The sequence below is a fragment of the Coregonus clupeaformis genome, chromosome 16 (assembly GCF_020615455.1).
Source record: "Coregonus clupeaformis isolate EN_2021a chromosome 16, ASM2061545v1, whole genome shotgun sequence".
Taxonomy (NCBI): Eukaryota; Metazoa; Chordata; class Actinopteri; order Salmoniformes; family Salmonidae; genus Coregonus; species Coregonus clupeaformis.
Genome location: NC_059207.1, coordinates 1,626,873 through 1,651,851, shown reverse-complemented (window position 1 = coordinate 1,651,851; position 24,979 = coordinate 1,626,873). Strand labels below are relative to the sequence as shown.

Below are 24,979 nucleotides of genomic sequence, written 5' to 3'. Positions count from 1 at the left end.
AATACCAGCACTCTCTATAGCTCTCTCTCTCTCTCCCTCAGTCCCTCTTTCTTTCCCAGCCCTATATCCATCTACCTCTCTGTCCCTCCCTCTTCTCTCTCTCTCTCTCTCTCTCTCTCTCTCTCTCTCTCTCTCTCTCTCTCTCTCTCTCTCTCTCTCTCTCTCTCTCTCTCTCTCTCTCTCTCTGTGATGTGAGAAATAAGATGGCTACCCAGCCTCTCTTCAGGAGGACACCTGATGTATTATAAGCAGACTGATCAAAAGATCCCCGCAGGTGCTGATGCAAATTTCTGCCTGTATGCCTGCATAACAGCAGATCTGACACATACACGCACACACACACACACACACATACACACACAGCCTACGAGTGGCATTAATTAGGCGGATGTTCCCTGTCCAACTAAATGTAATAGGTCCACGATGGAGCTGATTTACATGGTGCTATGTAATGGGAGAACACGCCTGCAAATACAATACATCACTGAGGAAGACCAGGGCCTGTATTCATGAAGCATCTCAGAGTAGGAGTGTTGATCTAGAATCAGGTCCTCTCTGTAGTGATTTAGCATTTGATTGACTCAATGTTCTTCCTCCCCTTCCAATCTCTCTCCTCTACTGAGTCAGAGGAGGTGGATGAAAGCCCAACAGATGTCCTTTGCTATTTCCTCTCTAAGGTTAGTGATGGCCAAACGCACCGGAAAACGCTGACTTACAGTTAGTGATGCACATTCAAGACCCACATCGGCTACTGACACTGGTGATAAAGCATAGCACTCTGGGATACCAACAAACGAGCATAAATGATCTAATCAAATGTAGAGTACCGTATGGAATTACTACTGCATTATTAAATCCGACTTGTGAATGGCTCCATATGACTTATTAATGGCCTCTCACATGGCTTTTGTCTTGAACTGTAATGTTACAGGACTAGCAATAACTTATTAATAGGGGGAAATCCCATTCTGCTGAACTATTTGTGTGTTGCCACTTGCCAACAACACTCTATGTTGGAAACAACTAAGTCGGTTTAAAGAAAAATGCATTAGAATATCCAAGTTCATCAGAAACAAAAAGATAAATGGTTCATTTGTGCGTCAATACAGGCTCATCAAAACATACTCGCACACACAAATCATACTGTATATAACCACACGTAAACAGCAAACACCTTCTCACACTGTAGCCAGAGCAGAACGCAAACAGGCCAATAAGCCGCCCACATTGCTACCTTAGTGTGTGAGTGTGTGTGTGTGTGTGTGTGTGTGTGTGTGTGTGTGTGTGTGTGTGTGAGAGAGAGAGAAAGTCTGACCCTAAACTCCAGGAGGATGTGGTGGGTCTGAACGATTTAAACATGTTCCATTCGGCTTCATTTCCTCTCCGGACTAGCTTCCTGGATTATCGAGACTACCTGGAAATCCTGAAAATATGTAATCTCACAGAAAGTAGGGAAGGATTCAGCTGCCTTCTGGCTGGTGGCATGGCTTATGTTATGGCTGTACATGTCAAAGCAGGTGTAAATGACATGAAGAGAGAAAAGCCAATGTGTATGTGTTTTTATTCAAATTACATTGACGGTAGTTAATCGAAAAGCAACAAAGATCTCACGAATTCAAGATACGTTTAGATGTTTGTCCAATTGCAGCATTCGTCACATTGCGAAAAGTTAAGTCAAATTATGATTCCGAATACTGTATGTTGTTTCTCCCATCCCAGTCAAGTTTTCTATGTCTAGTTGAAATGAGTCAGAAACATTTTCAACTGTAGTCACTGAAGCCTTGAAATCCATTTGATTAACAACAGGGTGTTTGGGATTGTGTTCCATCATTCTGAGTTGAAGGGTGTGTGTGTGTATGTGTGTGTGTATGTGTGTGTGTGTGTATGCGTTTGTGCTTGGGCGTGCTTGCATGTGCATGCGAGAGTGCTTGTGTGAATACACAACAAAGTGTCCTATGTGTGCTTACTGCTCATAAATAAATATAGCATTTGGGGAAATTTCAGTTTCAAGATGCTGGAAAATGTCATTAGATTATATTTCCACTATCAATAATTAAAACAATGGTGTTCATCTAAAGGCTCCTTCTCAGCAGCTGAAGCACACAGGCAGTCAGTCCCTAGTCCCTTTAAGAAAGAATCATCAACCCTTTCAAGTCATCTTCTGTCTCTCTCTCTCTCTCTCTCTCTCTCTCTCTCTCTCTCTCTGTCTCTGTCTCTGACTCTCTCTCTCTCTCTCTCTCTCTGTCTCTCTGTTTCTCTGTCTCTCTCTCTCTCTGTTTATCTCTGTCTCTCTGTCTCTCTCACTGTCTCTCTCTGTCTCTCTCTCCAGCTCTCTCTCTCTGTTTCTCCCCCCCTCTCTCCCTCTCCCTCTCCCCCTCGATCTCTGCCAGCTTCTACCATCTACAGTACAACAACCCACCTAGGAGATAATGGCGTATGGATAGTTCTTGACAGATGGTTCTATAGACAGGTAGATACTGTGAACGTCCCTGCAGTGGGAGTCATTTTAGATTGCACTCTCAGAGGACAGGGACTGTGGTGGGAAGTTAGAGTAGAGGGAGGTAAGGAAGTGACACTGATGAGAGCTGAGGCGTGCAGCAGTGGGGGAGCTAGCTGATGGTTGGTACCGTATTGGCCTGAGGGCAGAAACCACAGTAGAAGCTAATTCCTGACAGCTGTCAGTGCAGGGGAGAGGGAGAGAGCTGTTTCAGAAGCTGCACTGGACGAGATTATTTCACCTCCATAGTGAAAATCGCAGTCCCACTTCTAGACATTTTTAAGGCAATTGACAAGGAAAGGAAGAAGGAGAATCCACATGCTGCTTGGTCCTTTTTTATTTATCCTACTCCAGCACCCGCATGTTGGATGTGCATGTTCTTCCTTTCTCTCTTTCAATTGTCAAAGCTTCCTTAATGGTCGACTAGACGCTTTCCGCCCATCTTCAGAGAGAGAGAGAGAGAGAGAGAGAGAGAGAGAGAGAGAGAGAGAGAGAGAGAGAGAGAGAGAGAGAAAGACAGTCAAGCAATTTTCTAAGTCTTTTTCTAACAGGCAGCATGGAGGCTCCAGAAACATAATCCTCCCTCCAGGGGACATTTAGCAACACAAAGAGAGGAAAGCAGCTCTAATATGTGTTATCCTGATCCTGCAGGGAAGGGAAAGTTCTAGTCTACCCCAGGGTTTCCCGTATGTCGTAACTCCATTAGGCGGGCCCCTCCCATGCAGCTCTGCGTCCTTGCTCTGGTTTGTATTCGTTAACGCACATCATAGCAAAAAGCTTCACAACGGAAAACGAGCGTTTGTTATTGGACCGGTTTAGGTAGTTGCTCCCTGTTTCAGTCCATTTTTCTTTAGTTTGGTGCCTAATGAATACGACCCTGTCCATGTCCTGAATGGATTGATGAGATGATGCTACATTTGTTTTGTTCATCTGTTGGATGCTTTCAGCACCATACAGTGTCCCTGCAATTGCAAATGGCCAACTCGTCAAGAAAACCATGGAGAGTGATTGAAGGCTCAGTGGGTTCTGGGAAGAGCCAAGCTGTGAATGGTGCTAGAAATACACTGAGTATACAAAACATTAAGAACATGCCATAGACTGACCAGGTGAATCCAGGTGAATGCTATGATCCCTTATTGCTGTCACTTGTTAAATCCACTTCAATCAGTGTAGATGAAGGGGAGGAGACAGATTAAAGAAGGATTTTTAAGCCTTGAGACAATTGAGATTGTGTTTGTGTGCCATTCAGAAGGTGAATGGACAAGACAAAAGATTTAAGTGCCTTTGAACAGGGTATGGTAGGCGCACCGGTTTGTGTCAAGAACTGCACCGCTGCTGGGTTTTTCACACTTGAGTAGGTTTCAATATACTAAATGCTTTTTTCAGTATTTTACAGATGTAGAAATGTAGAGGACACCTGCTGAAATGTGTTGGCAGCTAGCTGTTTGCACCTAACACATGCACACATACAGTATCTTTTTCATTCAATGTCACTTCTTCACCGTTTGTCCAAGTCCAAACTGACAAGTAGGAAAAGTCTATGGCGGTGTCCGAATATCCGTACTTGTCCATGTCTTTAGTCCACGTTTTGAGTCTCGAGCTAGAGCACTGAAACACAGTTATCATTCAGCCCATAACCTTCCTTTGGAGAGTAACGCTTGATGTAGATTCAAATGGACAGAAATGATGAGAAATAACAAGCAGTAAATGTCAGGGTTTTGCCAATGCGAATGAGCTTTGATAATCTGGGCGTCAACTCTAGTTGAGAAGAATGGCAGAAATGATGAAGTGATGAAATAGGTCTGTGTGCCCGGGGCGTTCTCTTATGGCATTGGAGGGTTGGCTGATTCGATCTCCGTCAAATGCAGTCCTTGGGCTGGGCTAAAGTGTGGATGCCAGCTTGGCATTTAGCATTAGTAATGGGCTGGTTAGTTCCTGTGGGGCAAGCCAGGGATGTCCAATTTCAACTCCTTCAATTTAGCCTCTAGAGACATTCTGGATCAGATGACTGCCCCGAAGGCCACACTATGGTACAGTAGCTACAGTGAGGGAAAAAAGTATTTGATCCCCTGCTGATTTTGTACATTTGCCCACTGACAAAGAAATGATCAGTCTATAATTTTAATGGTAGGTTTATTTGAACAGTGAGAGACAGAATAACAACAAAGAAATCCAGAAAAACGCATGTCAAAAATGTTATAAATTGATTTGCATTTTAATGAGGGAAATAAGTATTTGACCCCCTCTCAATCAGAAAGATATCTGGCTCCCAGGTGTCTTTTATACAGGTAACGAGCTGAGATTAGGAGCACACTCTTAAAGGGAGTGCTCCTAATCTCAGCTTGTTACCTGTATAAAAGACACCTGTCCACAGAAGCAATCAATCAATCAGATTCCAAACTCTCCACCATGGCCAAGACCAAAGAGCTCTCCAAGGATGTCAGGGACAAGATTGTAGACCTACACGGCTGGAATGGACTACAAGACCATCGCCAAGCAGCTTGGTGAGAAGGTGACAACAGTTGGTGCGATTATTCGCAAATGGAAGAAACACAAAATAACTGTCAATCTCCCTCGGCCTGGGGCTCCATGCAAGATCTCACCTCGTGGAGTTGCAATGATCATGAGAACGGTGAGGAATCAGCCCAGAACTACATGGGAGGATCTTGTCAATGATCTCAAGGCAGCTGGGACCATAGTCACCAAGAAAACAATTGGTAACACACTACGCCGTGAAGGACTGAAATCCTGCAGGCCCGCAAGGTCCCCCTGCTCAAGAAAGCACATATACAGGCCCGTCTGAAGTTTGCCAATGAACATCTGAATGATTCAGAGGAGAACTGGGTGGAAGTGTTGTGGTCAGATTAGACCAAAATGGAGCTCTTTGGCATCAACTCAACTCGCCATGTTTGGAGGAGGAGAATGCTGCCTATGACCCCAAGAACACCATCCCCACCGTCAAACATGGAGGTAGAAACATTATGCTTTGGGAGTGTTTGTCTGCTAAGGGGACAGGACAACTTCACCGCATCAAATGGACGATGGACGGGGCCATGTACCGTCAAATCTTGGGTGAGAACCTCCTTCCCTCAGCCAGGGTATTGAAAATGGGTCGTGGATGGGTATTCCAGCATGACGATGACCCAAAACACACGGCCCAGGCAACAAAAGAGTGGCTCAAGAAGAAGCACATTAAGGTCCTGGAGTGGCCTAGCCAGTCTCCAGACCTTAATCCCATAGAAAATCTGTGAAGGGAGCTGAAGGTTCGAGTTGCCAAACGTCAGCCTCAAAACCTTAATGACTTGGAGAAGATCTGCAAAGAGGAGTGGAACAAAATCCCTCCTGATTTTATCACAGGTGTCTGTAATTATCTCCGACCCTCTGTGTGGCTTTATCACATGTAAAATATATGAAATCATTAAATAAGTTGAAAAATAATAATAATAATTGGAATGACAAGTTGTAAAACATGATCCTAAATATTAACATTAACTTAGTGGGCGGCAGGTAGCCGAGTGGTTAAGTGCATTGGGCCAATAAACTGGTTCAAATCCCTCAGCTGACTAAGTGAAAATCTGTTGATGTGCCCTTGAGCAAGACACTTCACCCTAATTACGTATGTAAAATGAATACAATTGGTGTTTAATAGGAGGGTTTCAGCATGAAATATCCGTTATTGTCACGGTTTACTAAGCCAGAACCCAGAAGCAGACCAGGACAAGGTAAGTGGTGTCAAAGGTGAGTGTTTATTTAACTGATCCACGGGTGATGTTGAATAATCCAGGGAACAGAGCGGGCGGCGTGGATGAGTTGTAGAGGGTGCAGTGGTTGGTCCAATGATGGCTCGGCAGCCGCCGACCATCAGGCAGAGGTTGGGTGAAGGTTCCGGACGAGTGACTGTAGGGAGAACAAAACGGAGGTAAGCATACAACCAGCAAACAAGGTGCAAAACAACAAAACTAATGCTCTAAGCTCTAGGACTGATCCGCTGATAAACATACTGTTCATGGCTAACGATCCGGCAGGGAATGGATGTCAGGTCAGAGCTTATGAAGGTGATGATCAGGGCCAGGTGTGCAGATTGCTGATGGAATGCAGGTGTGGAAATCAGGAGAGCTCCCGCCTAGCAACGTAGCCCGGCAACCAGGCAGGGAGCGTTCCAGAACCCTCGGGAAACTGGAGATCCCGAGCAGAAAAACTAATACACATACAGGAACCGACTCAGACTGCCGGAATCGTTACAGTACCCCCCCTCCGACGGAACGCCACCGGGCGGACTCCCGGAGCGCCAGGATGGAGGCGGTAGAAGTCAAGAATGAGGTCAGCATCTAGGATCTGTCGCCGCGGAATCCAACTCCTCTCTTCAGGACCATACCCCTCCCAGTCCACGAGATACTGGAAACCCCGGCCCCGCCGTCTGGAATCCATGATGCGTCGCACCGTGTAGGCAGGACCACCTCCGATCATCCGAGGAGGAGGAGGAGGAGGCGGAGGAGGCAACAGAGGACTGAGGAAAACAGGCTTGAGGCAGGAGACATGAAAGGTGGGATGGACTCTGAGCGTCCTCGGTAGTTTGAGTCGAACTGCCACCGGATTGATCACCTTCTCCACCACAAACGGACCAATGAACTTCGGTAACAACTTCCTAGACTCAGTCCGTAACGGAAGATCCCGTGTGGCCAACCAGACCCTATCTCCGATGGTATAGGTGGGAGCGGGGATCCGGCGACGATTCGCCTGGAGCTGATACCGGTCCGAAACTCTAAGGAGTGCCTTTCTGGCCCGATGCCAGGTCCGGTGGCAACGACGAATATGGGCCTGAACAGAGGGCACTGAGAGCTCCTTCTCCTGAGAAGGGAACAAGGGAGGTTGGTAGCCATACAGGCACTGGAAGGGAGACATCCCAGTGGCAGATGTAGGGAGAGTATTGTGGGCATACTCAACCCAAGGCAACTGAGAGACCCAGGAGGTGGGGTTGGAAGAGACAAGGCAGCATAGCGTGGATTCCATCTTCTGGTTGGCTCTCTCCGCCTGACCATTAGATTGGGGGTGAAAACCAGATGTGAGACTGACTGTAGCTCCAATGGCCAAACAGAAGGACTTCCAGACAGCAGAGGTAAACTGAGGGCCACGGTCGGAAACGATATCACTGGGCAAACCGTGGACCCTGAAAACCTCCCTAACCAGGATCTCGGACGTCTCCGAGGCAGAGGGAAGCTTGGCAACTGGCACAAAGTGGGCGAACTTGCTGAATCTGTCCACGATAGTCAGAACGACCGTGTTCCCCTCAGAAGAGGGCAACCCAGTGACAAAGTCCAGGGCCAGATGCGACCATGGTCGCCGGGGAATAGGAAGGGGGTGAAGTAGTCCAGAGCTGGGCCGATTGGTACTCTTATTCTGCGCACACACTGGACAGGCAGCAACAAAACCCCGAGTATCCTCGGCCATGGCAGGCCACCAAAAACGTCTGCGAAGAAACGCCATCGTCCGAGCCACGCCAGGGTGACAAGCCATCTTGCTGGCGTGGGACCATTTGAGGACAGCAGGACGAACCGACTCAGGCACAAACAACCGACCGGGTGGACCGTTACCGGGACCGGGCTGCGTCCGAAGGGCCGCCATCACATCCTCCTCAATCTTCCACATAACTGCTCCCACGACGCAGTTCCGGGGGAGAATTGTCTCGGTCTTGGACCCACTCTCTTCCGTCTTGGAGAACATCCGGGACAAGGCGTCCGCCTTGCCGTTCTTAGATCCAGGTCGGAACGTCAGGGAAAAAATTGAATCGTCCGAAAAACAACGCCCACCTGGCCTGGACGGGAGTTGAGACGTCTAGCCGATTGCACGTAAGCAAGATTCTTGTGGTCAGTCCAGACAATAAACGGTTGCTCCGCCCCCCTCCAACCAGTGGCGCCACTCCTCCAAGGCAAGTTTCACCGCGAGAAGCTCCCGGTTGCCCACATCGTAGTTCCTCTCCGCAGGCGAAAGGCGACGAGAGTAGTAGGCGCAGGGATGGAGTTTACTGTCCGTGGAGCATCGCTGCGACAGGATGGCGCCAACTCCCACATCAGACGCGTCCACTTCAACGACGAACTGACGGGCCGTGTCCGGTTGAGAGAGAATCGGTGCGTTGGTGAATCGTCTCTTCAAATCCAGAAACGCTCGATCCGCCTCCGGATTCCACTTGAAGGTCCTGATACTGGAAGTCAAGACAGTTAACGGAGCGGCCACACGGCTGTAATCCCGGATGAATCTGCGGTAGAAATTCGCAAACCCCAAAAATCTCTGGAGCTGCAATCTCGTACCGGGCTGGGCCCATTCCAGAACCGCTCTAACCTTCTCCTGGTCCATCCTAATCTCTCCCCTGGAGATGATGTACCCGAGAAAGGATGTCGTGTGGGCGTGAAACTCGCACTTCTCGGCCTTCACGAACAGGCGATTCTCCAACAATCGCTGCAGAACCTGCCGGACATGCTGGACGTGGTCGGAAGGTTCCTTCGAGAAGATCAGAATGTCATCCAGGTAAACAAACACAAAGAGACCGATCATATCTCTCAGGACGTCGTTCACCATACTCTGGAATACCGCTGGAGCATTGGTCAGTCCAAACGGCATCACCTGATACTCGAAGTGACCCATCGGTGTATTGAAACCCGTCAACCACTCGTCCCCCTCTCTGATCCGGACCATGTGATACGCATTGCGTAGGTCTAGTTTGGTGAACACCGTAGCACCCTGTAAGGAGTCGAAGGCAGAGCTCATCAAGGGCAGGGGATACTTGTTCTTGACCGTGATGTCATTCAACCCCCGATAATCAATACACGGTCGAAGAGAGCCATCCTTCTTACCCACAAAGAAGAATCCTGCCCCCCAGGGGTGATGACGAGGGACGAACGAGACCAGCAGCTAGGGACTCCTTGATGTAGGTCTCCAAAGCCTCACGTTCAGGTCGGGAGATACTGTATAACCTTCCCTTGGGGTAGACAGCTCCAGGGAACAGGTTGATGGCACAATCATATGGTCGGTGGGGAGGGAGTGACAGAGCCTTCTGCTTACTGAACACTTCCCCCAAATCGTGATATGTCTCGGGAACCAGGGACAAATCTGGGGGTTTAGCCTCAATCACCTGACTGGGAACCGAATGGGGACAGGCAGTCTTGAGACAGTTAGCATGACAATCAAGGCTCCAACTCGTTACCTTGCCCGTCACCCAATCGAACGTGGGATTGTGTTCCTTCAGCCAGGGGTATCCAAGGACCAGAGGAACATGGGAAGACGGCAGAATGAAGAATGAAATCATCTCAGAATGATTCCCCGACAACAGCATCTTAACCGGTTCAGTCCTCATCGTGATACGTGCCAGACTACTGCCGTTCAGAGTGGTCGCTTCAATGGCTTCCGGCAATTGCTCCTTGGAAAGCCCCAGCTGTTCCACCAACTCGGCATCAAGAAAGCTTCCACCGGCACCTGAATCGATAAAAGCGTTAATCGCTAAGCTCTGATTCCTGTTCATAAGGGTAGCCGGGAAACGGGGTCTGACAGAGGTATTGAGAGGTCGAAACTGGCTCGCTAAAAAGTCCTCCCAACTTTAGCGAGCCGCGCAGTTTGACGACCGCCGGGAACAGGTGGCGAGGTAATGTCCCGAACCGCCACAGTAGAGGCAACAGTTAGTCCTACGTCTGAGTTGGCGTTCCTCCTTGGTTAACCCGTGCCGCCCTACTTGCATTGGTTCAGAATCGGGAGACAGGACCTCTCCACTAATCCTGTGTGGTGGACGATGATCGACGTATTCTGGTCCAATCACCGACCCGACTGGAACCTGAGAAGCTGATCGATTGGACGGAACCCATTGCTTCTCCCTCCTTCGCTCTCGGACTCGATTATCCACCCGAATAGACAAGGCTACCAAGCTGTCCAGGTCACTAGGCTCCGGATAGGAGATCAACTCATCCTTGAGCTGCTCCGACAGACCCTGGTAAAAGGCCGCTTGCAGAGACTCCTCATTCCACCCACTCTCCACAGCCAACGTCTTGAACTCGATCACGAAGTCGGCCACGCTGCGAGTTCCTTGGCGAAGCGAAAACAGGCGCCTAGCTGCGTCCCTCCCTCGGACGGAATGGTCGAAGAGCTTCCTCATCTCGGCCGTGAACCCCTGGTATGAAGCCATGCAGGGGTCCTGTCGTTCCCAAACGGCTGAAGCCCACTCCAGCGCTCGACCACGCAGCAACTCAATCACAAAGGCTATCCTAGCCTTGTCTGTGGCATAAGAGTAGGGCTGTAGATCGAACACTAACCCACACTGCATAAGGAAAGAACGGCATCTTCCCAGCTCCCCCTCATATTTATCCGGCGTCGGAACCTTGGGCTCACGGAAGGACACAGCTCCAGAAGCGGCAGGCGAGATGGGTGAAACCGGTAGTGGATCCTCCACCGGAAACTTGCGCTGGTTCTGGACCTCCGTCAGACCGGTAGAAAGGTTCCGAACTGCCAACGCGATCTCCTGTAGCTCCGTGCTATGATGGCCCAACATCTTCTCCTGATGGGAAATGGCATGGCGAACAGAGTCCAGGTCCGCTGGGTTCATACTGGCCGGATCGTTCTGTCACGGTTTACTAAGCCAGAACCCAGAAGCAGACCAGGACAAGGTAAGTGGTGTCAAAGGTGAGTGTTTATTTAACTGATCCACGGGTGATGTTGAATAATCCAGGGAACAGAGCGGGCGGCGTGGATGAGTTGTAGAGGGTGCAGTGGTTGGTCCAATGATGGCTCGGCAGCCGCCGACCATCAGGCAGAGGTTGGGTGAAGGTTCCGGACGAGTGACTGTAGGGAGAACAAAACGGAGGTAAGCATACAACCAGCAAACAAGGTGCAAAACAACAAAACTAATGCTCTAAGCTCTAGGACTGATCCGCTGATAAACATACTGTTCATGGCTAACGATCCGGCAGGGAATGGATGTCAGGTCAGAGCTTATGAAGGTGATGATCAGGGCCAGGTGTGCAGATTGCTGATGGAATGCAGGTGTGGAAATCAGGAGAGCTCCCGCCTAGCAACGTAGCCCGGCAACCAGGCAGGGAGCGTTCCAGAACCCTCGGGAAACTGGAGATCCCGAGCAGAAAAACTAATACACATACAGGAACCGACTCAGACTGCCGGAATCGTTACAGTTATATATTTTTGTACACACTTTTATTTATTTTACTATGTCAATATGCATTTGTTGTCAATGTTTCACCGTCAAACTGGTGGCAGATGTGAGGAAAAATCAATTGTTGGAAGAGTTGCAGTTCATTGAAAATAATGCCATTGATGATTAGGTCTCTCTTTATGTAGTGTTGTGGTATCTCTCTTGTCGTGATGTGTGTTTTGTCCTACATTTTTATTTGTAATCCCAGCCCCCATCCCCGCAGGAGGCCTTTTGCCTTTTGGTAGGCCATCATTGTAAATAAGAATTTGTTCTTAACTGACTTGCCTAGTTAAACAAAGGTTAAATACAATAAAATATGTGTTTTTCATTAATAAGTCTATTATCTCTTGAACCATATGCTCTATCTACTAGACACTCATGGCCAATATGGACACAGATATAACAAATGAATACTATATATGAATATATTTTCAAGTATAAATTACCAAAGTTACCATAGATTGTCATAGATTTTCTGTTAATTACCAAACTTACTGAAGATTCCGGTAACTTTGGTAAATTACCGGTAGCTTTGGATCCCTAAATAGGAGTGAACGGAAAGAGAGAGGGAGTAACCAAAACCAGTCCAGACTCATCTTCTATCTTCAATCTTTAAATGCATTGAAAATTACTTTTTGTATCAAACAATCTCAAGAAAATTTGATTGATTAATTATTTTTTGAAACCCATCAAAGGAACCCATCAAAATATCAAGGAACTGTAGAGGTATCAGCCTCATTGAATTCACAATACACAAACAACCATGATTGGACCAAAACAATCAACAGTCAATAGCAGTAGTGAATGAAATCATGAATGACTGTTCAGTCACATACAGACTGTTCACAACATGTAATCCATGAATGAGAGGAGAGAAGGGGTCAGTGGTGAAATTCCATTACGCCAGATAATAATAGCCACAGAATCACAATTGTATCAATAAAGTGTACGCCTACACCTATATGCGGTACACTGACAACCCTGAGAGGAGATATCTAAGCTAATTTGGAAATATTGATTTCCATATATAGAATATATGTCGAAATGGAGAGTGTATAACCTGTAAAATATATTTGTTATCCCATGCCAATACGTCGTTGGCTGATCTTCTTTGACGGTAGCTAACTGGGCTGGATGTTGTTTTGCAGGGATCTGGTGCACTGCTGGGAACTGGATGAGCTAGCCTCTAGGACTGTAGGAGAGGATGGAGGGAAAAGGAGGAGAGGAGAGAGGGGGGATGGAAGGAAGAGAGAGGAGGAGAGGAGAAATGGAAGGGGGAAGAATACCACCTGGCTGGCTGGCTGGCTGGCTGGCTGGCTGGCTGGCTAACCCTTTGTTTGCTGTCTGGAGGCCGTTGTAATGCCATCAAGTCAGTCAATCAGTCAGTCAGTCAGTCAGTCAGTCAGTCAATCAGTCAGTCAGTCAAAGCAATATGTAGATTTTGTTCCTGTTCAGAACTAACACACCTGTTTCAAAAATACAACAAATCAACAAGGATTTCATTAGTTGATTCAGGTGTTTAAAAGCCTGTACACCCTGTGGGTCCCTACAACCAGGACTGAAGAAAACTGCTCTACATTCATCCATACTCAACCAGGCATGGCATCCCCTAGGGTAGAGTCCTGCGTCAGGTCGAATACCCATGGTTCCCCGCGGGGTGACATTTGTGGAGATAAAATATAGGAGTGTGGACAGATAGTTGCAAGATCTTAATTTGATCACCCTGTTGCGGGATAACTTTATTCTAGTTTATTTATGGTTTAAAAAGGCTTCTAAAGTTTGTCATTTCCACTTTTAAAACTTTTTATTTTATCAACCCCTACAAAAATGTCCATTAATTATAATCCCCATAATAATTCACATTTCCCGTTGCTGCATGATTATTTTCCTACTGTAGCAAACAGGCTCAAATGAAGATCCTAAATCTGTATATAGTGTTTTATGGGCATGGCCCTATGTAAGCTACCCTATGGCTAAGTCTTATGCATATCCAGTATCACAACTAGGGCACTAACGACAATTAACAGAATTAAGAACACAATTCTCAACTTCTTTTGACAAAACGTCTCATCGAACATCCCATAATCCCTTGAACAGCACGAACAGCACGACTCAGCATTCTGCCCATCCCATGAGAATGGAAATGACAATTGTCATGGCTACAGTGAGCTCCAGTGCTTCAGGTGCTGGTGGAGACATGCCATGATAAATTAGAGAAGAGAGCAAGAGAATGTATGTTGGCTGGTTCCATCCTCCATCTGTTGCTATGACAACACTATGCGGTAACTCTGTGACTAAAACAATCTCTGTTTTAGGGGTACATGAGGAGGGGGAGGGGAACCATAGGCAAGAGAGGAATTCATTGTGAACTGACTGAACATGTTGTGTTTAAAAAAAGAAACTGATTTCCAAATGGTCATGCAAAGACACAGCGGAAAGATTTGTACCAAATACAGTAGCATAAAATACATTATTTTACTGTTTCATTCTATAGTAGGCCTACAGTATCTACATTGTACAACCAATGTAGGGGGTGCTTTTATTTGTCCTGTTTCACACAATGTATTGTCATACATAACCAACCAATGCAAGAGTTTGCTTATATTGCTTCAACATGCAAGCTGCCTTCTCTCTGACACACCTACCAACAGGCTAGGACGTCCTACACTTTGACAGTAGTGCAAAACAAACTGGTGCACAATGAAAACCTATCCACAACAACACAGCTATTCATCCCTGTCAGATCGTATACACTATATATACAAAAGTATGTGGACACCCCTTCAAATTAGTGGATTCGGCTATTTCAGCCCCACCCGTTGCTGACAGGTGTATAAAATCGAGCACACAGCCATGCAATCTCCATAGACAAACATTGGCAGTAGAATGGCCTTACTGAAGAGCACAGTGACTTTCAACGTGGCACCGTCATAGGATGCCACCTTTCCAACAAGTCAGATAGTCACATTTCTGACCTGCTAGAGCTGCCCCGGTCAACTGTAAGTGCGGTTATTGTGAAGTGGAAACATCTAGGAGCAACAACGTCGCGAAGTGGTAGGCCACACAAGCTCAAAGAACGAGACAGCCGAGTGCTGAAGCGTAGCGCATAAAAAAAGTATTTCCTCGGTTGCAATACTCATTACCGAGTTCCAAACTGCCTCTGGAAGCAACGTCAGCACAATAACTGTTCGTCGGAAGCTTCATGAAATGGGTTTCCATGGTTGAGCAGCCGCACACAAGCCTAAGATCACCATACGCAATGCAAAGCATCGACTGGAGTGGTGTAAAGCTCGCCGCCATTGGACTCCGGAGCAGTGGAAACGCGTTCTCTGGAGTGATGAATCACGCTTCACCATCTGGCAGTCCGACAGACAAATCTGGGTTTGGTGGTGCCAGGAGAACGCTAACTGCTCTAATGCATAGTGCCAACTGTAAAGTTTGGTGGAGGAGGAATAATGGTCTGGGGCTATTAACTTCAGAGTTACAGCGGGGCCCTGGCGTCATCAATACGCATATACTAATGTGAGACTGAGTCCCACTGTGAACACACTTCAGTAGAAGAGGATTCCTCCAGGACTTGGCTGGCCTTGGGGGGATAGAGAGAGAGAGAGAGAGAGAGAGAGAGAGAGAGAGAGAGAGAGAGAGAGAGAGAGAGAGAGAGAGAGGAGAGAGAGAGAGAGAGAGAGAGAGAGAGAGAGAGAGAGAGAGAGAGAGAGAGAGAGAGAGAGAGAGAGAGAGAGAGAGAGAGAGAGAGAGAGAGAGAGAGAGAGAGAGAGAGAGAGAGAGAGAGAGAGAGAGAGAGAGAGAGAGAGAGAGAGAGAGAGAGAGAGAGAGAGAGAGAGAGATAGCTGGAGCCAGGGTCATCCATAATTGAGACAGGCTGCTCAGAGGAGCTTGGATTAGATTCAAGAGGGTGTCCCCGTGATGGAAATATCCATCCAATATTAAGCAGCACCTGAATTCTCCTCCCTCCCCCTCACTGTATCTCTCTCTCCCTCTATCCCTCTATATTTTGATCCCTCCCTCCCTCTTTCCTTTCTCCATCTCTCTCCATCTCCCTCCCTTTCTCCTTCTCTGTCCCTCTTTCTTCCTCCCCCTCTTTCAATCTGTTGCTTCAGTAGCATATGCACTGTTGGTGACATTACCTCAGTCTGTGGAACCTGATATAGCAGATTTGACTACAGGCCATGTGGCAGAGAGATGATCTTGTTTGCACAGCAAATCCACATAAAAATGACATTCCACTCTCTGCTCTCGAAAGTCATTCAATTCAATAGATGGCTTTATGCACATATCATAGCTCATATCATCACTCATAATTCCGGTTGGGGTGGGTGTGGTAGCCATTTTATCGTTTATGAAATGTGCATACTACCGCAGGTTGGTGCTTTGTCATTCCTATGATGACAGAGAGCTTCATGCTATTTAGATGTGTTCAGTGCCTCTGGAGGAAACCCAGAGTGAATGATAAGGACTTTAATGTTGCCAATGAATGCAAATTATTGTCTCACTGATATTATAAGTACCAAACAAAACTGAAGAAAGACAATAACAGATTTGACAAAAAACGCACACACACACACACACACACACACACACACACACACACACACACACACACACACACACACACACACTGGGATAGAGGGACTGAGCTATATTTCTCAAGTGTGAAGGACGAGGCTAATGGCAGATTTACTCAGAAATACAGAAATACTATGCTTCATGGGGTAGTCACTGTAATATTTTATTTTTAAAATGCCACTGATTGGAATGAGTCATTATTGTGACACCTACAGGTCTAGACAGACAGTGCAACAGAGAGAGATAGAGAGAGAAAGAGAGAGAGAGAGAGATAGAGAGAGAAAGAGAGAGAGAGGAGGGAGAGAGCAAAAAGAGAGAGAGAGAGAGAGGAGGGAGAGAGCAAAAAGAGAGAGAGAGAGAGCAGAAAGAGAGAGAGCATGGAGAGCGAGAGAGAGCAGAGAGCAGAGAGACAGAGATATAGAGCATGGAGAGAGAGAGAGCAGCAAGAGAGAGCAGAGAGAGAGGGAGAGCATGGTGAGAGAGAGAGAGAGAGCAGAGAGAGAACAGAGAGAGAGAGGGGGAGAGAGAGAGAGAGAGCAGAGAGAGAAAGAGAGAGAGAAGGAGAAAGAGAGAGAGAGCAGAGAGATAGCGAGAGAGAGTAAAAGTGAGAGTGTGTGTTGAATCAGGTATGCAAAACACTGAAATTCTACAGTCACCAACTCGTCGATCCTCTCCCTCTCTGTTTACCTAATGTGTTTGTGTTTGGTCCTGCCTGTGTCCCTCTGGTCTAAATGGAATGTTGACTTACCCCCGTGTGTGTCACCCTCGTGAGCTGCCCAGCATACAACAAAAATATGGGCCCAATAAACCCTATGGGCCCTCATCAAAAGTAGTGCACTAAATGAGGAATAAGGTGACATTTGGGATGCAGACCATGATGTTTATGCATGAGAGATGGTGATTGGCCACACAGCATGTATGGGTTTCTCTACCCACCCAATCCCCACAGTCTGCTCTGCGTAATAGAGGTTAAGGCTGTGTGATTAATCCATTTGAATATGTGAATGCTTTGAGAAATTCAAATTCAAATTGAGAAATGATGTATTATAGTGGCGCCTCCACACACACACACACACACACACACACACACACACACACACACACACACACACACACACAGAGCGACAACTACATTCAATTGAATTTGCATTCAATTCAATAGAATAGTCTGCATGTAATAGGAAAGGTTTAGATGATGCATTTGTAAAACATGTTGTTATTGTGTGACAGAATTTCCTGACTATCATTACACTACTTCAGCAGAGTGAGAGACTGTAAGGTTCTGTATTTACTTTCATAGTTCACCTTGTGTTCTTGAACGTAGCCCTGTTTCTTTGTGGTTGTAGTGTATTAAGATTATGTCTTTGTTAATGTTTTTAAGTGGAACCTGGGGGGGATGTTTATTTTAGTTCCAAAAGAGGGTGACGCCCCAGGGGAGACAGGTGATTGGACAGCAGAGGGAGCAACCCATATTTTTGCATTTCTTATAAGTATCGGCTAGACAAAGAAGGGGTTAGAACAGGCAGATTATCTTTGGACACTGTTCTCCAGCCCTGCAGGGTCTGTAACCTTATGCTGAAATCTTGTGATATAAATAAAACGTATAATCAAAGTGCAGCCTAAGCGGACTCTTTGTTTGACAGCAATAATTACCAGCAGTAACACGATACGACATGGTCTTGAACGTAGCCCTGTCTTTCATTTTTGTTCATTGATTTCACCTGTGTTTGTTACTCACCTGGTCTCATTATCTCCTTATTTAGTTCAGTTCATTCTGTTTGTGCCTTGTGAGGTATTGATCGTTTTGACTCTACCAAACCTTTTCCTAGCTCGTTTGTGAGAACCAGTTATAGCCTTCAGTCCTAGTTTTTGATTATCCTGCCTGTTTGCCTACCTGTGTATGACCATTGCCTGCCTGTGACCACAATTCCTGCCTTCTGCAAATAAACACCTGCCACGCTCTGCGCGTGAATCTACACCTTTTTCTCCCTGAGTATTCATTACAGAGAAAGCGAAAGAAAACAGAAGAGAACACAACTCTACAGCGAGCGTTCATCAGACCAATCTGAAACATCGATGAATGTGAAGATTGTAAATCGATCCCATTGCAGCACAGAGGCATCAAGCTCTTGTTTCCTCTTGATTAAATAAAAAAAGAACCGAATCGGAAACGAATGACGTCACCACCACACACACGCACTACATTATGTATAGTGATTACCACAAGATTCTCTTGTTCCATCTCCAAGAGAACAAGCCCCGGCATGGCCTTAAGTGTGTCTGTTGTCAAAGTATTCAGGACACACAGAGAGACAGCAAGGAATGGAAAGACACAACAGAAATAGCCAGCTGAAATGTGCCACTTTTGATGGTACATTATAAAGAAGTCAAGGTTGATAGTATAATACAGATGGTATTAAGATCATTACAACATTGCATCCCACTCGGCACCTCTATATTGTATGACACAAGCTAGCAGCCATTTTGCTTCATTGAATGCACAGCAGTTCCGAGCGAGAGGCATACCTCACTAACTAAAGGACAACGCAATACCTAATGTCTGATGTAAGCACAGGAAATGGTTCGAGGAGGACTTTGTGCTGTGACTTTATAATGAAAAGCCTCAACTTCCTTAGGAAAGGATAATTGCACCAAGCTATACAAGGAACACCAAAGGTTCACCAAAAGGACAAGATGTCAACTCATAATACATTCATCTGCCTGACAAAATTCTGCTGAGACAAGAAAATCCTTCATGGGTTGTAAAGGACAGTGACTGGTTCTCAGGACCACGGGTCAGGGGATTACTGTAAATGGAAGGAGATTGGCCTGCAGGCTCCAAGTGGTCCATCGGGGCATCCAACCAAATTACCAATCAGCCACGTCACAATCACATCTCCCTCGGAGAGAAATAGAATTTCAGAAATGTATTTATTTATTTGACCCTTTTCTTACCAAGTACGTTGGCTGAGAACACATTCTCATTTACAGCAATGACCTGGGTAATAGTTACAGGGGAGAGGAAGGGGGATGAATGAATTAGCCAATTGGAAGCTGGGGACATTAGGTGGCCATGATCATGATTTAAAAAAGTGTCCCTAGACCTTTTATTTGGAAAGGTTGTAATTTCCTGATGTGCCTCAGGGGCTTTTTGCTCAATCTGATTGGGTGGGCCTGGCAGGGCGTGACTCCCCAGTGGGTGGGCCTGTGTCCACCCAGGCCCACCCATGCCTACGCCCTTGATGTGCCTACCAATGTCATGTGGTTTTACCATAACAAATCCCACAATATGAGTATATTATAAAGTAATGCCTATGATCTAATCAATTGTTTTAAGGAGGTGAAAATCCTGTCTGTGTTATGAGAGGTTTGTGACCATCCCTAGAAAGGCGGCTCATGGTGTGCATCCCAAATAGCACCCTATTCCCTACATAGTGTACTACTTTTGACCAAAAGTAGTGCACTATATAGGGAATAGGGTGCCATTTGGAACGCAAGTTATGGAGTCAGGAAGTTTAGACACTGAGGTATTTAGAGCCTTAAAGCTCCAGCAACGATAATGAGGACCCTCTCTCTCTCTCTACCCCTCCAATCTTTCAGTTCATCCCTTCTTCCCATCTCTAGGGGCCGGCCTGGCCAGCGAGAGATAGCAGGACAGACACTATTGATTTATTCTCCCGACACGGCAGGTTTGAAGATCAGTGCAGCATGAAGGTATTTGTGTCCTCATTAATACTGTTTGGCCAAGCGATCGATGCTTGTGAGGCCTCTCCTATGTTGGAAAAACAAACTGCAGAGACGGTCCATTCGGATGCTTTGGAGTGCTGATATGGGTTTGTGGTAATAAGGTGTTTATTGCCAAGGCCACTTCACACCCCATGTATTCATCCACACCTCTATCTCTAGCTAAATCGCTTTATCAGCAAACCCCCAGACTTTGACAAGCCAACTACGTCCTGGCTTAGTAACAGTACAAGTCCCTAGTTCACCTTTATTCCTCCGTCATCCATCTCTCCAGTACTGTCCTCCACCCTACCTGTCCACATCCCCATATCCACATGCAGGGTTCTCCCCAGGATTTTTTTAACAAACAGGAAATGTAATGTCAGCACACAGTAACCCATGTTTCATGACCGGTCACCAACTTTAACCCCGCTTCAACCAGCTCTTATAAAACTGTTCAGCCCCTGTAGGTGGAAATGTCAGCCAGGCCAGCGATTACATACACCTTGATCATTATGCAACTGCTGCAAGCTTAATCATCTGGACAGGAAGGATAGGAATATCATCGTTAGAGGGTACAGCATGCACCCAGGGTGACCCTGGTTATTGGATATGGGACAGGTGGTTTAAACTTTCACTCTGCCACTCGCTAAGCATGTGACCCATCAAAACAATAGCAGCTGTCATGGCAACTCATAATCTCCATGGAAAATTCAGAAGCGGCTTAAACTAAACGACTCGTTCAATTATATGTCACCTTTTTATGTATTTAGCCAAGAGGCAATGGAATTGACCAATTTATCTTAGTTTCTAGGTTTGTGCAATATTCAATTTAGCATACAGTGAATGGAGATGCAATTGTCTTCACAAATAGATACTGTGTTTTTCTACTTCAAAAGGTCTAGACAGAAACCCCCATATCTGAGCGGCACTAAATGAGATGTCATACATACACCTCTGTCAGTGTTTTTGTTCAGCACAAATTACCTACTGAAGTATTTACTTCAGACACCCAGAAAAGTCCCTTGTCAAGCCAAGCCCATTCAATTTCCTCTCTCCTGCATTATTCTGTCACTGTTCACTGACCCTGATTTTGCCTCAATTTTCTCATATAAATGCAAGAGCAACAAGCCCAGTGAGGAGGACTCTGTACTCCGTACTCACCATCCTTGCGGTGGTAGGTGATCTCCACCTTGCGCTCCTCAGACCCCATCAAAGCCTGGGCTACCTGGGCGATGGCATGTCTGTTGGTGAACTCTCCATGGAGGAAGTCACAGGTGCACGGCCTCTGCATCACGTCCGGCCGCGAGAAGCCGGTCATCTCACAGAAGCCATCATTGCAGTAGATGATGGCGCAGTTCTGAACCCGGGCATTGGCTATAATAAATTTCTTATCTGTGAAGATATAGAAGAATGCATTATCATAGTGGGAAAGAATGGGTAGGTTAACACATTCATGGTAGCATCAAAGGTATGTGATAAAATACCACTCTGCATGATGCTTTATATACAGTATAAAATATACACTATATAATAAATCCCTCAAAAAATATAAAGATGATCAATGAAAAATGTCTCCTTCATTCCTATCATGACTAGGGGTGCATTGCTTCATTATTTTTTCATGAGGTCTGTGCTCCATTCTACTTGGTTGATGTTCATGCCATAGCCATACTATTAAACAGAGAGATACACATTTAATAACTGGCACATAACCACCTGACCATAACCATGTCAAATGTGGGAGTATTTGAAAAAGGTTATATGTCTGTTGTTTGGATACTACTTATTGTTACCATGTAATCTTGTGGAGAAACATAAGTTGTTGCTACTTCAAAATACTTTCAATAATCCTCAATGATATCCCATATTTAAATTATTTTAACTTCAACTCTCCCACTTCTAAAGTATCACAAGCACAACAATACTAGCTCTCGTCTTACTGATTGTTAAAAAATGTGTTGTCGAAATACCAATACTCAAATACAAAATATCAACTTCATTTATTTTGTAAGTGTCCAAGCAAGGCAAATAAGATTTCCCACCAATATGAATATTATGAATTTAAAGATACATTATTCTGAAAACACAAAGATAATACTCACTTTGTCCCTCAAATTTCTTTATAATTATCCCCAAAAAGGTGTTTTGTGGCGCAACATGACCTCTCCGAACTGGCATGATTATTCCAAAAAATAAGAAAGATTCCGCTGTCCAAATAGGAACGCACCTTCTCCTGAGACTCAAGTTCTGGTGGTTCCAACCGCTAAAGCCTGAATGTCTCCCCTTTGTCTATACTCATCCTTAGGAAATCTCCCCCTCTTAGTTCTTCCGACCTCTTCCTTATTTCAACTTAAATATGGTCCGACTAGGGCGCATTTTAAAAGCCTTCAAAGTGCATTTCGCCGCATTGACTCTGGAGTTAAAGGTTGTTGTACAGTGTAGTTTCTCCAACATTTCAAAACGATCATGTGAGGGACCCTGCCGCCGCTCTCTAGCGTTGCGCTCGCTGCTACTGCTGCTGTTGTGTAGAAGGAACTGATGCCGCGGTGCCACGGACAGTGACGTTACCCACGCTCAGGCAGCGCTCAGCTCGTGCACCTCGCGCTCAGCTCGAGCAAGGCTGTGGAGGAAATCGTATATCCATGCGTTGAGAGGGAGCTATGGGTGACGCCAGGCCAGGGCAATAAATGTGTATCGTCTATTTTTACATTGACCCATGGAAAACACGTGGGTTTATGTCTCACGCTGTAACTGCCAATGCATAGAATGCAGAAGATGACTGCATGAATTTTAGACATACTGTAGTTGTTTATCAGATACAGAGAAAATGAATAAATGGAAACAGGCTACAGCACTAATGATTTTATGAAGTTATAGAGAGGGGGAGAACGCTGTAGATATGGTTCCCTGTCCATGGTGCTGAAGTTGTTGTAACAAAAAAGTTAGCAGATGCTCTTATCCAGAGCGGTTTACAGGAGCAATTAGGGTTAAGTGCCTTGCTCAAGGGCACATCGACAGATTTTTGACCTAGTCGGCTCAGGGATTAGAACCAGCGACCTTTCGGTTACTGGCACAACGCTCTTAACCACTAAGCTACCTGCCAAACTACTATGTCAAAAATGTATTTTATGTACAAATGTATTGTTTTTCTTACATTTAGATTTCAGGGAGAATTTCACAGTAAATCTACAGCATTATACTGGCACCAGAGTTGACAGCTTAATACTGTAATTTTGCTTTACAGCATAGATTCTGTAATATATTTTACAGAACTATTTTCTTTACTGTAAAACACATTACAGCATCGCTGTTGTACATGTAATATTTATTTGTAAAAGTATAAATTACCAAAGTTAACACAGATTACCTGTTAATTACCAAAATTGAGGAAGATTCCGGTAACTTTGGTTATTTACGGGTAGCTTTGCAAACCTATGTTTACTTAACTGAAGTTAACTACTTAGTCATAAATTACCATATCACACACACACACACACATACACACATCGCTGAAAAGGGCATGCCTGCCCCACAGTCTGAATCACATTAAGGGCCGGTGTGACAGCCTTTTATGAACTGTGCTTATTTCACACACCCAACACACTGATTGGACTGGCACTGTTTTGGCACCGCCGCGCAATCTGTCACAACATTCACTGAACTGTATCTAATGTAGTCCGATTATTCAAATGGATGAAACAGGAGACAAAGAACAAGATTTGAGTGTGGATAAGAACAAACTGTCCTTTCCAACAACAATCTGAAAGACGCATGCCAAAAACATTGTAAGAAACAGCAAAAACAGACAAAAGGTGTCTGTATTCCAGCATTTTACTTCAATGAAATGGCTGTCTGCATACTGTATGTTGTTGATTATCTTTGCTATCTGTTCAGACATGTGGATGTGGGATATATAGTTCACATCGAGAGGGTATAGCCATGTAATGAAAGCTCCAGTGATCCCTACGACAATACATGAAGTGGACCAACAGGAATGTGTTCTACTGTCACCTACCCTATATCACTAGCAAGACAATAAGCCTAGGAACAGTTTCACTCCATCTTATCTGGATGAGAGAGACCCGTGGGCTGCAGGTGTGACGCCAGATACTGAAATTACCCACCAAATGATTTCTCTGGGCAATAGTAAAAGACGTGTAGCTAGCTACTACTCTGAGAGACATTTCCCCCTGACTCTTGTCCATGATAGCTGTTACAGTACTTATTAAAAATAAACACAGCTTGGTGTAATCCCTCTCTCAAGAGTCACATTCGACTCATTCATGAGTGAGAGAGGGAGGGAGGTGGGGAGGGAGGGATTTAAAGGAGTGCTAGAGGCTGTGTTCCATTCTCCCAAATACCCACAGTGCAGTATTGAGGTGGAGAAAGAGAAAGGGCAATGGAAAGAAAAAGGGAGAGAGCGGTTAACAAGAGATGAGGAGAGATCATCTTTTGTAATTCCAAGTTTTTCATGATACAGTCTGGCTTGTTTTACACAATGTTACACAATATTTGTTCAATATTTACAACCTACTGACCATGAGAAGAAAATGCTGACGCTGCATATACAGATGTAGGATCTTAATTTGACCAGCATTGTCGCAGCAAAATAATCCTGCCTATAACAGGATTTGAACATTTAGTTTATAATGTTGCTTGATCGGTGGTTAGGCTATTAGTTGGATATAGGCTATATGAAAAGTGCAATACTGTTAATATAACCTTCTGTAAGTGTGGTTTTTCAGTGAATTAATTTAAATCAAGAAGCTCATCTGCATTTCCTGCGGTTGTAAGAAGATTCTCAGCAACAAAAGTGTGATCAAATGAAGATCTTAAATCTCTAGAGCACCATGGAAATTGTACCTTTTTTCCCTTTATTTATAATATGCATTTAGATATAGTGTACTCTAAAGGCCCATGCATTTAACTTCCTGGTGTCCGCCAGTATGTTTTCTGAAAGGAGAATATCCAATTATAAGCCTGCT

At 45.4% G+C, this 24,979-nt stretch overlaps 1 protein-coding gene across 6 annotated transcripts in view; it reads right to left on the bottom strand.

Annotated features, from left to right (window-relative positions):
- Window positions 1-22,539, bottom strand: part of kcnh7 (potassium channel, voltage gated eag related subfamily H, member 7) — a 79,963-nt gene extending 57,424 nt beyond the window's left edge. For 4 of the 6 annotated variants that reach the window (XM_041843182.2, XM_041843183.2, XM_041843186.2 and 1 more), the window contains exons 1-2: window positions 22,097-22,539; window positions 21,156-21,386 (exon numbers count right to left, since the gene is read on the bottom strand). In XM_041843182.2, the coding sequence (XP_041699116.1) occupies window positions 21,156-21,386; window positions 22,097-22,172 (307 nt within the window). In that variant the 5' untranslated portion in view covers window positions 22,173-22,539. The remainder of the gene's footprint in view (window positions 1-21,155; window positions 21,387-22,096) is intronic. The other 2 variants (XM_041843184.2, XM_041843187.2) reach the window with 1 other exon arrangement.
- Window positions 22,540-24,979: the final 2,440 nt, after the last annotated feature.